Source organism: Oncorhynchus masou, chromosome 29 (genome assembly GCF_036934945.1).
Source record: "Oncorhynchus masou masou isolate Uvic2021 chromosome 29, UVic_Omas_1.1, whole genome shotgun sequence".
Lineage (NCBI taxonomy): Eukaryota > Metazoa > Chordata > Actinopteri > Salmoniformes > Salmonidae > Oncorhynchus > Oncorhynchus masou.
This window is the reverse complement of record NC_088240.1, coordinates 97391731-97406730: the sequence shown is the minus strand read 5'-3', so window position 1 is coordinate 97406730 and position 15000 is coordinate 97391731. Positions and strand designations below refer to the sequence as shown.

Here is a 15000-nt window from a genome sequence, read left to right as displayed (position 1 = left end):
AGAGGGAGACAGAGAGAGACAGAGAGATAGAGGGAGATAGAGAGAGAGAGAAACAGAGAGAGAGAGAGAGAGAGAGAAAGAAAAGGAGAACCAGTGAAGAACACTCACCATTGTAAATACAACCCATATCTATGCTTATTTATTTTATCCTGTGTCCTTAACCATTTGTACATTGTAAAAACACTGTGTATATATATATAATATGACATTTGTAATATCTTTATTGTTTTGAAACTTCTGTATGTGTGATGTCTACTGTTAATTTTTATTGTTTATTTCACTTTATATATTATCTACCTTACTTGCTTTGGCAATGTTAACACATGTTACCCATGCCAATAAAGCCCCTTGAATTGAATTGAATTGAGAGAGAGAGACAGAGAGCGAGAGGGAGACACAGAGAGAGAGAGAGACAGAGAAAGAGAGAGAGAGAGAGACAGAGAGAGATAGAGAGACAGAGACAGAGAGAGAGAGACAGAGAGCGAGAGGGAGACACAGAGAGAGAGAGAGACAGAGAAAGAGAGAGAGAGACAGAGAGATAGAGAGACAGAGACAGAGAGAGACAGCAAAAATATCCTCTGTGTACAACGTAGAACACCAAATAATGCAAGCAGAGCAGAATTAGGCCGATACCCACCAATTATCAAAATCCAGAAAAGAGCTGTTAAATTCTATAACCACCTAAAAGGAAGCGATTCCCAAACCTTCCACAACAAAGCCATCACCTACAGAGAGATGAACCTGGAGAAGAGTCCCCTAAGCAAGCTGGTCCTGGGGCTCTGTTCACAAACACAAACACACCCTACAGAGCCCCAGGACAGCAACACAATTAGACCCAATCAAATCATGAGAAAACAAAAAGATAATTACTTGACACATTGGAAAGAATTAACAAAAAAACAGAGCAAACTAGAATGCTATTTGGCCCTAAACAGAGAGTACACAGTGGCAGAATACCTGACCACTGTGACTGACCCAAACTTAAGGACTCAGTGATTATAGCCTTGCTATTGAGAAAGGCCGCCATAGACAGACATGGCTCTCAAGAGAAGACAGGCTATGTGCTCACTGCCCACAAAATGAGGTGGAAACTGAGCTGCACTTCCTAACCTCCTGCCAAATGTATGACCATATTAGAGAGACATATTTCCCTCAGATTACACAGATCCACAAAGAATTCGAAAACAAATCCAATTTTGAAAAACTCCCATATCTACTGGGTGAAATACCACAGTGTGACATCACAGCAGCAAGATTTGTGACCTGTTGCCATGAGAAAAGGGCAACCAGTGAAGAACAAACACCATTGTAAATACAACCCATATCTATGCTTATGTATTTTATGTGTCCTTTAACCATTTGTACATTGTTACAACACTGTGTATATATATATATATAATATAACATTTGTAATGTCTTTATTGTTTTGAAACTTCTGTATGTGTAATGTTTATTGTAAATTTTGATTGTTTGTTTCACTTTTGTATATTATCTACCTCATTTGCTTTGGCAATGTTAACACATGTTTCCCATGCCAATAAAGCCCCTTGAATTGAATTGAAGCAGAGAGAGAGAGAGAGAACCAGAGAGAGAGAGAGAACCAGAGAGTGAGAGAACCAAAGAGAGAGAGGGAGAGAACCAAAGAGAGAGAGAGAGAGAGAGAGAGAGAGAGAGAGAGAGAGGAGAGGGAGAGAACCAGAGAGAGAGAGAGAGAGAGAGAGAGAGAGAGAGAGAGAGAGAGAGAGAGAGAGAGAGGGAGAGAGACAGAGAGAACCAAATAGAGAGAGAGTGAACGAGGAGAAATCAGGCTACAAGCCAACAGAGCCTTGCTAAACCCCCTGGTCTTTAGTGAGTATAGTATTAGTATATCTAAACCTTTCTCCCTTCTTCCTGATCCCTCCGTCTTTCCACAGCAGAGACTTACTTGTCTTTCAGGAAGTCAGCGACGCGCCTGAAGTCATCAGCACAGTACTCCCTCTTCATGTCCATCAGGACGCTGTCGGAGGCAGACTGCACCGGGACATGGAGAAAGGCATACACACGAGGATGGTTCAGGATCGTAGACATCTCCTGTTAGGAGATAAGGTGGATAGATGAGAGAGAGAGAGAGAGGAGAGAGGAGATGGAGAGAGAGATAGGAGAGAGGAGATGGAGAGAGAGATTATAGAGAGAGAGGAGAGAGGAGATGGAGAGAGAGTAGAGAGGGAGGAGATGGAGAGAGAGATTATAGAGAGAGAGGAGATGGAGAGAGAGTAGAGAGAGAGGAGATGGAGAGAGAGTAGAGAGAGAGGAGATGGAGAGAGAGATAGGAGAGAGAGTAGAGAGAGAGGAGATGGAGAGAGAGTAGAGAGAGAGGAGATGGAGAGAGAGTAGAGAGAGAGGAGATGGAGAGAGAGTAGAGAGAGAGGAGATGGAGAGAGAGATAGGAGAGAGGAGATGGAGAGAGAGTAGAGAGAGAGGAGATGGAGAGAGAGTAGAGAGAGGAGATGGAGAGAGAGTAGAGAGAGAGGAGATGGAGAGAGAGTAGAGAGAGAGGAGATGGAGAGAGAGATAGAGAGAGGAGATGGAGAGAGAGTAGAGAGAGGAGATGGAGAGAGAGTAGAGAGAGAGGAGATGGAGAGAGAGTAGAGAGAGAGGAGATGGAGAGAGAGATAGAGAGAGGAGATGGAGAGAGAGTAGAGAGAGAGGAGATGGAGAGAGAGTAGAGAGAGAGGAGATGGAGAGAGAGTAGAGAGAGAGGAGATGGAGAGAGAGATTATAGAGAGAGAGAGAGAGATTACACAAACACACAAATCATTTGAAAACAAATCCAATTTTGATAAACGTTCATATCTACTGGGTGAAATACCACAGTGTGACATCACAGCAACACCACCACCACACAACCCATAGTTATATTGATTTATTTTCCCTTTTCTACTTTTTATTGATTTATTTTACCTTTATTTAACTAGGCAAGTCAGTTAAGAACAAATTCTTATTTTCAATGACGGCCTAGGAACAGTGGGTTAACTGCCTGTTCAGGTTTGTACCTTGTCAGCTCGGGGGTTTGAACTTGCAACCTTCCGGTTACTAGTCCAATGCTCTAACCACTAGGCTGCCCTGCCACCCACTTTAACTATTTGCACATCGTTACAAAACTGTATATAGACATAATATGAGATTTGAAATATCTTTATTCTTTTGGAACTTTTGTGATTGTAATGTTTACTGTTGGCAATGTTAAACTGTGTTTCCCATGCCAATAAAGCCCTTTGAATTGAATTGAATGAGTGAGAGAGAGGGAGAGATATAGTGATAGAGAGAGGAGATGGAGAGAGAGAGAGAGAAAGAGGAGATGGAGAGAGAGTAGATGGAGAGAGAGATAGAGAGAGGAGATGGAGAGAGAGAGAGAGAGAGAGAGAGAGATAGAGGGTGAGAGAGAAAGAGAGAGAGATAGAGGGTGAGAGAGAGAGCGAGAGAGAGATAGATGGTGAGAGAGAGAGAGAGCGAGAGAGAGAGAGAGAGAGAGAGGGTGAGAGAGAGAGAGCAAGAGAGAGATAGAGGGTGAGAGAGAGATAGAGGGTGAGAGAGAGAGAGAGAGAGAGAGAGAGAGAGAGAGAGAGGTGTGAGAGAGAGGGTGTGAGAGAGAGAGAGAGGGAGGAGAGAGTAGATGGAGAGAGAGATAGAGAGAGGAGATGGAGAGAGAGAGATAGAGGGTGATAGAGAAAGAGAGAGATATAGAGGGTGAGAGAGAGAGCGAGAGAGAGATAGAGGGTGAGAGAGAGAGAGAGAGCGAGAGAGAGAGAGAGAGAGAGAGAGGTGAGAGAGAGAGAGAGAGAGCGAGAGAGAGATAGAGGGTGAGAGAGAATAGAGGGTGAGAGAGAGAGAGAGAGAGAGAGAGAGAGAGGTGTGAGAGAGAGGGTGTGAGAGAGAGAGAGAGGGAGAGACTGACAGACAGACAGACATAGAGAGGTGAGAGAGAGAGAGAGAGGTGAGAGAGAGAGGTGAGAGAGAGAGGTGAGAGAGAGAGAGACAGAGAGAGAGATAGAGAGAGACAGAGAGAGAGAGAGAGATAGAGAGAGACAGAGAGATAGAGAGAGACAGAGAGATAGAGAGAGACTCAGCGAGCATAGCCTTGCTATTGAGAAAGGCCGCCGTAGGCAGACATGGCTCTCAAGGGAAGACAGGCTATGTGCTCACTGCCCACAAAATGAGGTGGAAACTGAGCTGCACTTCCTAACCTCCTGCCCAATGTATGACCATATTAGAGAGACATATTTCCCTCAGATTACACAGATCCACAAAGAATTCGAAAACAAATCCAATTTTGAAAAACTCCCATATCTACTGGGTGAAATTCCACAGTGTGCCATCAGAGCAGCAAGATTTGTGACCTGTTGCCACGAGAAAAGGGCAACCAGTGAAGAACACGCACCATTGTAAATACAACACATATCTATGCTTATTTATTTTATCTTGTGTCCTTTACCATTTGCACATTGTAAAAACACTGTATATATATATATAATATGACATTTGTAATGTCTTTATTGTTTTGAAACTTCTGTATGTGTGATGTCTACTGTTAATTTTTATTGTTTATTTCACTTTATATATTATATACCTTACTTGCTTTGGCAATGTTAACATATGTTTCCCATGCCAATAAAGCCCCTTGAATTGAATTGAATTGAATTGAATTGAATTGAGAGATAGAGAGACAGAGAGAGAGAGAGAGAGAGAGAGAGATATATATAGGGAGAGATAGACAGGGAGAGAGAGAGAGAGAGAGATAGAGAGACAGAGAGAGACAAAGAGAGACAGAGAGAGAGAGAGAGAGAGAGAGAGAGAGATAGAGACAGAGAGAGAGACAGAGAGAGAGATAGAGAGAGATAGAGAGAGAGACAGAGAGAGAGACAGAGATAGAGAGAGAGACAGAGAGAGATAGAGATAGAGAGAGAGACAGAGAGAGAGACAGAGAGAGAGAGAGAGAGAGAGAGAGAGAGAGAGAGAGAGAGAGAGAGAGGGAGAGAGAGAGAGAGAGAGAAAATAGAGAGAGATTTGTGGAAGAAGGCATAGACAGGAGTGTGGTTCAGAACCTCAGACATTTCCTGTTGGGACAGATGTAAACAGGATGAGAGTGTGAGGGGAGTGTAATCCACTGAGAAGTGATGATCTCTTCAGACATCGTCATTTAGAGCAGTCAGAGCACATTATACACCCTCACATAGGGGAGATTCCATGTGCCGACACACACAGATCTGGAGACGCATAAACACACACACACACACACACACACACACACACACACACACACACACACACACACACACACACACACACACACACACACACACACACACACACACACACACACACACAGATCTGGAGACGCATAAACACACACACACAGATCCGGAGACAAATAAAGACACACACACACGCACGCACACACACAGCACTTATCCCTCCAGACTGTAGTTTAATGAGGGTCCCTCCAGACTGTAGTTTAATGAGGGTCCTCCAGACTGTAGTTTAATGAGGGTCCAGACTGTAGTTTAATGAGGGTCCCTCCAGACTGTAGTTTAATGAGGGTCCAGACTGTAGTTTAATGAGGGTCCCTCCAGACTGTAGTTTAATGAGGGTCCAGACTGTAGTTTAATGAGGGTCCAGACTGTAGTTTAATGAGGGTCCCTGCAGACTGTAGTTTAATGAGGGTCCAGACTGTAGTTTAATGAGGGTCCCTCCAGACTGTAGTTTAATGAGGGTCCAGACTGTAGTTTAATGAGGATCCCTCCAGACTGTAGTTTAATGAGGGTCCAGACTGTAGTTTAATGAGGAACCCTCCAGACTGTAGTTTAATGAGGATCCAGACTGTAGTTTAATGAGGGTCCAGACTGTAGTTTAATGAGGGTCCAGACTGTAGTTTAATGAGGGTCCAGACTGTAGTTTAATGAGGGCCCAGACTGTAGTTTAATGAGGATCCCTCCAGACTGTAGTTTAATGAGTGTCCAGACTGTAGTTTAATGAGGGTCCAGACTGTAGTTTAATGAGTGTCCAGACTGTAGTTTAATGAGGGTCCAGACTGTAGTTTAATGAGGGTCCAGACTGTAGTTTAATGAGGATCCAGACTGTAGCTTAATGAGGGTCCAGACTGTAGTTTAATGAGGATCCAGACTGTAGTTTAATGAGGGTCCAGACTGTAGTTTAATGAGGGTCCAGACTGTAGTTTAATGAGGGCCCAGACTGTAGTTTAATGAGGGTCCAGACTGTAGTTTAATGAGGGTCCAGACTGTAGTTTAATGAGGGCCCAGACTGTAGTTTAATGAGGGTCCAGACTGTAGTTTAATGAGGGTCCCTGCAGACTGTAGTTTAATGAGGGTCCAGACTGTAGTTTAATGAGGGTCCCTCCAGACTGTAGTTTAATGAGGGTCCCTCCAGACTGTAGTTTAATGAGGGTCCAGACTGTAGTTTAATGAGGATCCCTCCAGACTGTAGTTTAATGAGGGTCCAGACTGTAGTTTAATGAGGGTCCAGACTGTAGTTTAATGAGGATCCCTCCAGACTGTAGTTTAATGAGTGTCCAGACTGTAGTTTAATGAGGGTCCAGACTGTAGTTTAATGAGTGTCCAGACTGTAGTTTAATGAGGGTCCAGACTGTAGTTTAATGAGGGTCCAGACTGTAGTTTAATGAGGATCCAGACTGTAGCTTAATGAGGGTCCAGACTGTAGTTTAATGAGGATCCAGACTGTAGTTTAATGAGGGTCCAGACTGTAGTTTAATGAGGGTCCAGACTGTAGTTTAATGAGGGCCCAGACTGTAGTTTAATGAGGGTCCAGACTGTAGTTTAATGAGGGTCCAGACTGTAGTTTAATGAGGGCCCAGACTTTTTAATGAGGGTCCAGACTGTAGTTTAATGAGGGTCCAGACTGTAGTTTAATGAGGGTCCCTGCAGACTGTAGTTTAATGAGGGTCCAGAGGGTCCCTCCAGACTGTAGTTTAATGAGGGTCCCTCCAGACTGTAGTTTAATGAGGGTCCAGACTGTAGTTTAATGAGGATCCCTCCAGACTGTAGTTTAATGAGGGTCCAGACTGTAGTTTAATGAGGGTCCAGACTGTAGTTTAATGAGGATCCCTCCAGACTGTAGTTTAATGAGGATCCAGACTGTAGTTTAATGAGGGTCCAGACTGTAGTTTAATGAGGGTCCAGACTGTAGTTTAATGAGGGTCCAGACTGTAGTTTAATGAGGGTCCAGACTGTAGTTTAATGAGGGCCCAGACTGTAGTTTAATGAGGATCCCTCCAGACTGTAGTTTAATGAGTGTCCAGACTGTAGTTTAATGAGGGTCCAGACTGTAGTTTAATGAGTGTCCAGACTGTAGTTTAATGAGGGTCCAGACTGTAGTTTAATGAGGGTCCAGACTGTAGTTTAATGAGGGTTCAGACTGTAGTTTAATGAGGGCCCAGACTGTAGTTTAATGAGGGTCCAGACTGTAGTTTAATGAGGGTCCAGACTGTAGTTTAATGAGGGCCCAGACTGTAGTTTAATGAGGGTCCAGACTGTAGTTTAATGAGGGCCCAGACTGTAGTTTAATGAGGGTCCAGACTGTAGTTTAATGAGGGTCCAGAATGTAGTTTAATGACGATCCCTCCAGACTGTAGTTTATGAGGGTCCAGACTATAGTTTAATGAGGGTCCAGACTGTAGTTTAATGAGGGTCCAGACTGTAGTTTAATGACGATCCCGCCAGACTGTAGTTTATGAGGGTCCAGACTATAGTTTAATGAGGGTCCAGACTATAGTTTAATGAGGGTCCAGACTGTAGTTTAATGAGGATCCAGACTGTAGTTTAATGAGGGTCCAGACTGTAGTTTAATGAGGATCCAGACTGTAGTTTAATGAGGGTCCAGACTGTAGTTTAATGAGGATCCAGACTGTAGTTTAATGAGGGTCCCTCCAGACTATAGTTTAATGAGGGTCCAGACTGTAGTTTAATGAGGGTCCAGACTGTAGTTTAATGAGGGTCCAGACTATAGTTTAATGAGGGTCCAGACTATAGTTTAATGAGGGTCCAGACTGTAGTTTAATGAGGGTCCAGACTGTAGTTTAATGAGGGTCCAGACTAGTTTAATGAGGGTCCAGACTGTAGTTTAATGAGGGTCCAGACTAGTTTAATGAGGGTCCAGACTGTAGTTTAATGAGGGTCCAGACTGTAGTTTAATGAGGGTCCAGAGGGGGTTCAGGAGGTAGAACAGGGAATGATGGTGATAACAGCAAGAATACTAAATTATCATCGGCATATGTGATATGACTCTCCCTGTCCTGTTAAACACACACACACACACACACACACACACACACACACACACACACACACACACACACACACACACACACACACACACACACACACAGAGATTATTCTCATCAGCATATGTGAAATGACTCTCCCTGTCCTGTTAGAATCCCCCAGGTGTGTGTCCTGTATAAAGGGGCTCCTATTGTACAGTACGGTCCCAGGGTTTACAGGGAATGGTTCCTAACACAGAGGACACTCCCTTTCCTCATCAACACTTTCCAGTTCGATTCGTCCTACGCACGGGATATGCAGGGTAAACATCGCCCAATGACATGCTTACTCGAGAAAGAACCTGCAAGGAAGCATTTCGTTGGACGAGGTATAGCCTAAACAAGCCCCTTCCCCACAGAGCAGAGCTCCCTAAACAAGCCCCTTCCCCACAGAGCAGAGACTCCTAAACAAGCCCCATCACCACAGGACCTAGCTCCCTAAACAAGCCCCCTTCCCCACAGAGCAGAGACTCCTAAACAAGCCCCTTCCCCACAGAGCAGAGCTCCCTAAACAAGCCCCTTCCCCACAGAGCAGAGCTCCTAAACAAGCCCCTTCCCCACAGAGTAGAGCTCCCTAAACAAGCCCCCTTCCCCACAGAGCAGAGCTCCCTAAACAAGCCCCTTCCCCACAGAGCAGAGCTCCCTAAACAAGCCCCCTTCCCCACAGAGCACCCTAAACAAGCCCCTTCCCCACAGAGCAGAGCTCCCTAAACAAGCCCCTTCCCCACAGAGCAGAGCTCCCTAAACAAGCCCCCTTCCCCACAGAGCAGAGCTCCCTAAACAAGCCCCTTCCCCACAGAGCAGAGCTCCCTAAACAAGCCCCTTCCCCACAGAGCAGAGCTCCCTAAACAAGCCCCTTCCCCACAGAGCAGAGCTCCCTAAACAAGCCCCCTTCCCCACAGAGCAGAGCTCCCTAAACAAGCCCCTTCCCCACAGAGCAGAGCTCCCTAAACAAGCCCCCTTCCCCACAGAGCAGAGCTCCCTAAACAAGCCCCTTCCCCACAGAGCAGAGCTCCCTAAACAAGCCCCTTCCCCACAGAGCAGAGCTCCCTAAACAAGCCCCTTCCCCACAGAGCAGAGCTCCCTAAACAAGCCCCTTCCCCACAGAGCAGAGCTCCCTAAACAAGCCCCCTTCCCCACAGAGCAGAGCTCCCTAAACTAGCCCCCTTCCCCACAGAGCAGAGCTCCCTAAACAAGCCCCTTCAACACAGAGCAGAGCTCCCTAAACAAGCCCCCTTCCCTACAGAGTAGAGCTCCCTAAACAAGCCCCTTCAACACAGGACAGAGCAGAGCTCTGACAGGGAGATGTGGTATTAAATACAGAATAACAGACAGGCTTGACAGGGAGATGTGGTATTAAATACAGAATAACAGACAGGCTCTGACAGGGAGATGTGGTATTAAATACAGAATAACAGACATGCTTGACAGGGAGATGTGGTATTAAATACAGAATAACAGTCAGGCTTGACACTACCAGGACTACTACAGATGACTAGACTACAGACAGAGCTGTATAATCACACCTATTATCATCATATCATTGCCGAATGTCTAATCACTATGAGAGAGGAGGAGGAGGAAACAAACGATTGATGAAATGATTTCTTCAAGTGAAAATGTTGGTTGATTGCGATCCTGGTCCGTCTTCACAATTAAAAGCTATTGTGCCGAGGCGCGACCCCCCCCCCCCCCCCCCTCCTCCAGCCTAGATAGTCGTCTCACTGGTACCTCACCACATGGGGTAACCATTAGAGGGGGTCAAAACTAAAATAATTCATTAGAACGAAGAATACCAGTTGATTAATGAAGCAGATGAACCAGGAACATACTTGCACTGGGACATGCAAAGTCTCCCAAACTAATTAGTGTGTGTGTGTGTGTGTGTGTGTGTGTGTGTGTGTGTGTGTGTGTGTGTACACACACATATGTGCATGCGGGTGTGTACATGTCACACCAGAAAGAGGTGGATTGTGGGTAGTGAGTGGGATAGCGCTGAATGGTAAGTGGAAGGCGTGAGAGAAGTGAGAGACTGTCTGGTGTCTCGATGTCATTTCACACAGCCGATGTGAACTTACCGTATCGTCGAGCACACTCCTGTCATGTCTCCTGGCAACCTGTCTGTACCTAAGGGCCTCAACCATGTAAAACACACACACACGCACACACACACACACACACACACACACACACACACACACACACACACACACCCTCTCGCTCGCTCGCTCAGCAGACTGAATAGCTGAACTGAGTGTTTGTGAGCTGACGTCATCGGTTGCATCAACAACAACCAAACGTCTTTATCCCCCCCCCGAAGAGACCAGATGTTGTCGTTGACAGACACCTCTCTCCTCTACCGCCCGGTGGGAAAATCCATATCTGTGTCGATCAGGGGAGACAAACGAAGCATCTCATTTCAGACCCACGGTGAGTCAGTGATGTCACACGGCAACTGTCCAATAGAGCCGTCAATCATGGATCAGCAACGTAGCAGAGTGAGGCTCAACGTAGCAGAGTGAGGCTCAACGTAGCAGAGGCTCAACGTAGCAGAGAGAGGCTCAACGTAGCAGAGTGAGACTCAACGTAGCAGAGTGAGACTCAACGTAGCAGAGGCTCAACGTAGCAGAGTGAGGCTAAACGTAGCAGAGTGAGGCTCAACGTAGCAGAGAGAGGTTCAACGTAGCAGAGAGAGGCTCAACGTAGCAGAGTGAGGTTCAACGTAGCAGAGAGAGGCTCAACGTAGCAGAGAGAGGCTCAACGTAGCAGAGAGAGGCTCAACGTAGCAGAGAGAGGCTCAACGTAGCAGAGAGAGGCTCAACGTAGCAGAGAGAGGCTCAACGTATCAGAGGCTCAACGTAGCAGAGAGAGGATCAACGTAGCAGAGAGAGGATCAACGTAGCAGAGTGAGGCTCAACGTAGCAGAGAGAGGCTCAACGTAGCAGAGAGAGGCTCAACGTAGCAGAGAGAGGCTCAACGTAGCAGAGAGGCTCAACGTAGCAGAGAGAGGCTCAACGTAGCAGAGAGAGGCTCAACGTAGCAGAGAGAGGCTCAACGTAGCAGAGAGAGGCTCAACGTAGCAGAGAGAGGATCAACGTAGCAGAGAGAGGCTCAACGTAGCAGAGAGAGGATCAAGGTAGCAGAGTGAGTCTCAACGTAGCAGAGAGAGGCTCAACGTAGCAGAGAGAGGCTCAACGTAGCAGAGAGAGGCTCAACGTAGCAGAGAGAGGATCAAGGTAGCAGAGTGAGGCTCAACGTAGCAGAGAGAGGCTCAACGTAGCAGAGAGAGGCTCAACGTAGCAGAGAGAGGCTCAACGTAGCAGAGAGAGGCTCAACGTAGCAGAGAGAGGCTCAAAGTAGCAGAGGCTCAACGTAGCAGAGAGAGGATCAACGTAGCAGAGAGAGGATCAACGTAGTAGAGTGAGGCTAAACGTAGCAGAGAGAGGCTCAACGTAGCAGAGAGAGGCTCAACGTAGCAGAGAGAGGCTCAACGTAGCAGAGAGAGGCTCAACGTAGCAGAGAGAGGCTCAACGTAGCAGAGAGAGGCTCAACGTAGCAGAGAGAGGCTCAACGTAGCAGAGAGAGGCTCAACGTAGCAGAGAGAGGCTCAAGGTAGCAGAGAGAGGCTCAACGTAGCAGAGAAAGGCTCAACATAGCAGAGAGAGGCTCAACATAGCAGAGAGAGGCTCAACATAGCAGAGAGAGGCTCAACATACCTCTATAGGTCCTGTTCCCAGACTGACTGATCTGATCTCTATAGTCTCTATAGGTCCTGTTCTGATCTCTATAGTCTCTATAGGTCCTGTTCTGATCTCTATAGGTCCTGTTCTGATCTCTATAGCCTCTATAGGTCCTGTTCTGATCTCTATAGTCTCTATAGGTCCTGTTCTGATCTCTATAGGTCCTGTTCTGATCTCTATAGTCTCTATAGGTCCTGTTCTGATCTCTATAGTCTCTATAGGTCCTGTTCTGATCTCTATAGGTCCTGTTCTGATCTCTATAGCCTCTATAGGTCCTGTTCTGATCTCTATAGTATCTATAGGTCCTGTTCTGATCTCTATAGCCTCTATAGGTCCTGTTCTGAGCTCTATAGTCTCTATAGGTCCTGTTCTGATCTCTATAGTCTCTATAGGTCCTGTTCTGATCTCTATAGTCTCTATAGGTCCTGTTCTGATCTCTATAGCCTCTATAGGTCCTGTTCTGATCTCTATAGCCTCTATAGGTTCTGTTCTGATCTCTATAGCCTCTATAGGTCCTGTTCTGATCTCTATAGCCTCTATAGGTCCTGTTCTGAGCTCTATAGTCTCTATAGGTACTGTCCTGATCTCTATAGCCTCTATAGGTCCTGTTCTGACCTCTATAGGTCCTGTCCTGATCTCTATAGTCTCTATAGGTCCTGTTCTGATCTCTATAGTCTCTATAGGTCCTGTCCTGATCTCTATAGCCTCTATAGGTCCTGTTCTGATCTCTATAGTCTCTATAGGTCCTGTCCTGATCTCTATAGTCTCTATAGGTCCTGTCCTGATCTCTATAGTCTCTATAGGTCCTGTCCTGATCTCTATAGCCTCTATAGGTCCTGTCCTGATCTCTGTAGGTCCTGTCCTGATCTCTATAGTCTCTATAGGTCCTGTTCTGATCTCTATAGTCTCTATAGGTCCTGTCCTGATCTCTATAGCCTCTATTGGTCCTGTTCTGATCTCTATAGGTCCTGTCCTGATCTCTATAGTCTCTATAGGTCCTGTTCTGATCTCTATAGGTCCTGTCCTGATCTCTATAGTCTCTATAGGTCCTGTCCTGATCTCTATAGTCTCTATAGGTCCTGTCCTGATCTCTATAGTCTCTATAGGTCCTGTCCTGATCTCTATAGTATCTATAGGTCCTGTTCTGATCTCTATAGTATCTATAGGTCCTGTTCTGATCTCTATAGGTCCTGTCCTGATCTCTATAGTCTCTATAGGTCCTGTTCTGATCTCTATAGCCTCTATAGGTCATGTTCTGATCTCTATAGGTCCTGTCCTGATCTCTATAGTCTCTATAGGTCCTGTCCTGATCTCTATAGCCTCTATAGGTCCTGTTCTGATCTCTATAGGTCCTGTCCTGATCTCTATAGTCTCTATAGGTCCTGTCCTGATCTCTATAGCCTCTATAGGTCCTGTTCTGATCTCTATAGGTCCTGTCCTGATCTCTATAGTCTCTATATGTCCTGCCCTGATCTCTATAGTCTCTATAGGTCCTGTTCTGATCTCTATAGTCTCTATAGGTCCTGTTCTGATCTCTATAGTCTCTATAGGTCCTGTTCTGATCTCTATAGTCTCTATAGGTCCTGTTCTGATCTCTATAGCCTCTCTCTTCTATCTCACCAGTCTACTTTACAACAGTTGGCTCAAGAGGCCCTTTTCCATTGAAACATCCCCATAGTGGCTCTTCATGGCTGACGCAGTGGGTGTGTTTTTCATGGACTAGAGAGCAAACACAACGACACCATCCAAAGAAAACAGCAATTATCCAAAATATCACAGATTCGCAGTCCCACTGGGACACAGATAAATCCACTGTCGCTCTTTCATTCCACATTCAGCTGGAGCCGTGATACGACTCACAATTAAACACATTTTCCCTCTTTTCAAATGTTTTAGTTTACTTATTACCTTATTATAATACAACTAATCAACAGCAACAACTGTCTGGCTATAATATGACCATATTAGGAATGTATTTCAGCTTGTGAATGTCATTATATATTGATATCTCCTGCATCTGGTTGCTATCAGACCAATAGGACTCAGCCATCTCATCATTCCATTCAGCAGTGCAGATGTAAGCTGATCAGTGAGATTAAATTAGTGTATTTCCATTGAGAGGCAGACTGGCCAGCTGTCTGTCTGGGTAGATGTAGTATTATAATGTTATATTATGGTCTGGCTGGGTAGATGTAGTATTATAATGTTATATTATGGTCTGTCTGGCTGGGTAGATGTAGTATTATAATGTTATATTATGGTCTGGCTGGGTAGATGTAGTATCACAGTGTTATATTATGGTCTGGCTGGGTAGATGTAGTATTATAATGTTATATTGTTGTCATGCTGGGTAGATGTAGTATTATAGTGTTATATTATGGTCTGGCTGGGTAGATGTAGTATTATAGTGTTATATTATGGTCTGGCTGGGTAGATGTAGTATTATAATGTTATATTATGGTCTGGCTGGGTAGATGTAGTATTATAATGTTATATTATGGTCTGGCTGGGTAGATGTAGTATTATAGTGTTATATTATGGTCTGGCTGGGTAGATGTAGTATTATAGTGTTATATTATGGTCTGGCTGGGTAGATGTAGTATTATAGTGTTATATTATGGTCTGGCTGGGTAGATGTAGTATTATAGTGTTATATTATGGTCTGTCTGGGTAGATGTAGTATTATAATGTTATATTATGGTCTGGCTGGGTAGATGTAGTATTATAGTGTTATATTATGGTCTGGCTGGGTAGATGTAGTATTATAATGTTATATTATGGTCTGGCTGGGTAGATGTAGTATTATAATGTTATATTATGGTCTGGCTGGGTAGATGTAGTATTATAGTGTTATATTATGGTCTGGCTGGGTAGATGTAGTAGTATAGTGTTATATTATGGTCTGGCTGGGTAGATGTAGTATTATAA

General features: G+C 45.0%; 1 protein-coding gene across 1 annotated transcript in view; it reads right to left on the bottom strand.

Moving 5' to 3' along the window:
* Window positions 1-15000, bottom strand: part of LOC135519856 (threonylcarbamoyladenosine tRNA methylthiotransferase-like) — a 528096-nt gene that overhangs the window by 189483 nt on the left and 323613 nt on the right. Inside the window, exon 9 of the mRNA XM_064945063.1 lies at window positions 1925-2070. Coding sequence (XP_064801135.1) covers window positions 1925-2070 — 146 coding nt within the window. The remainder of the gene's footprint in view (window positions 1-1924; window positions 2071-15000) is intronic.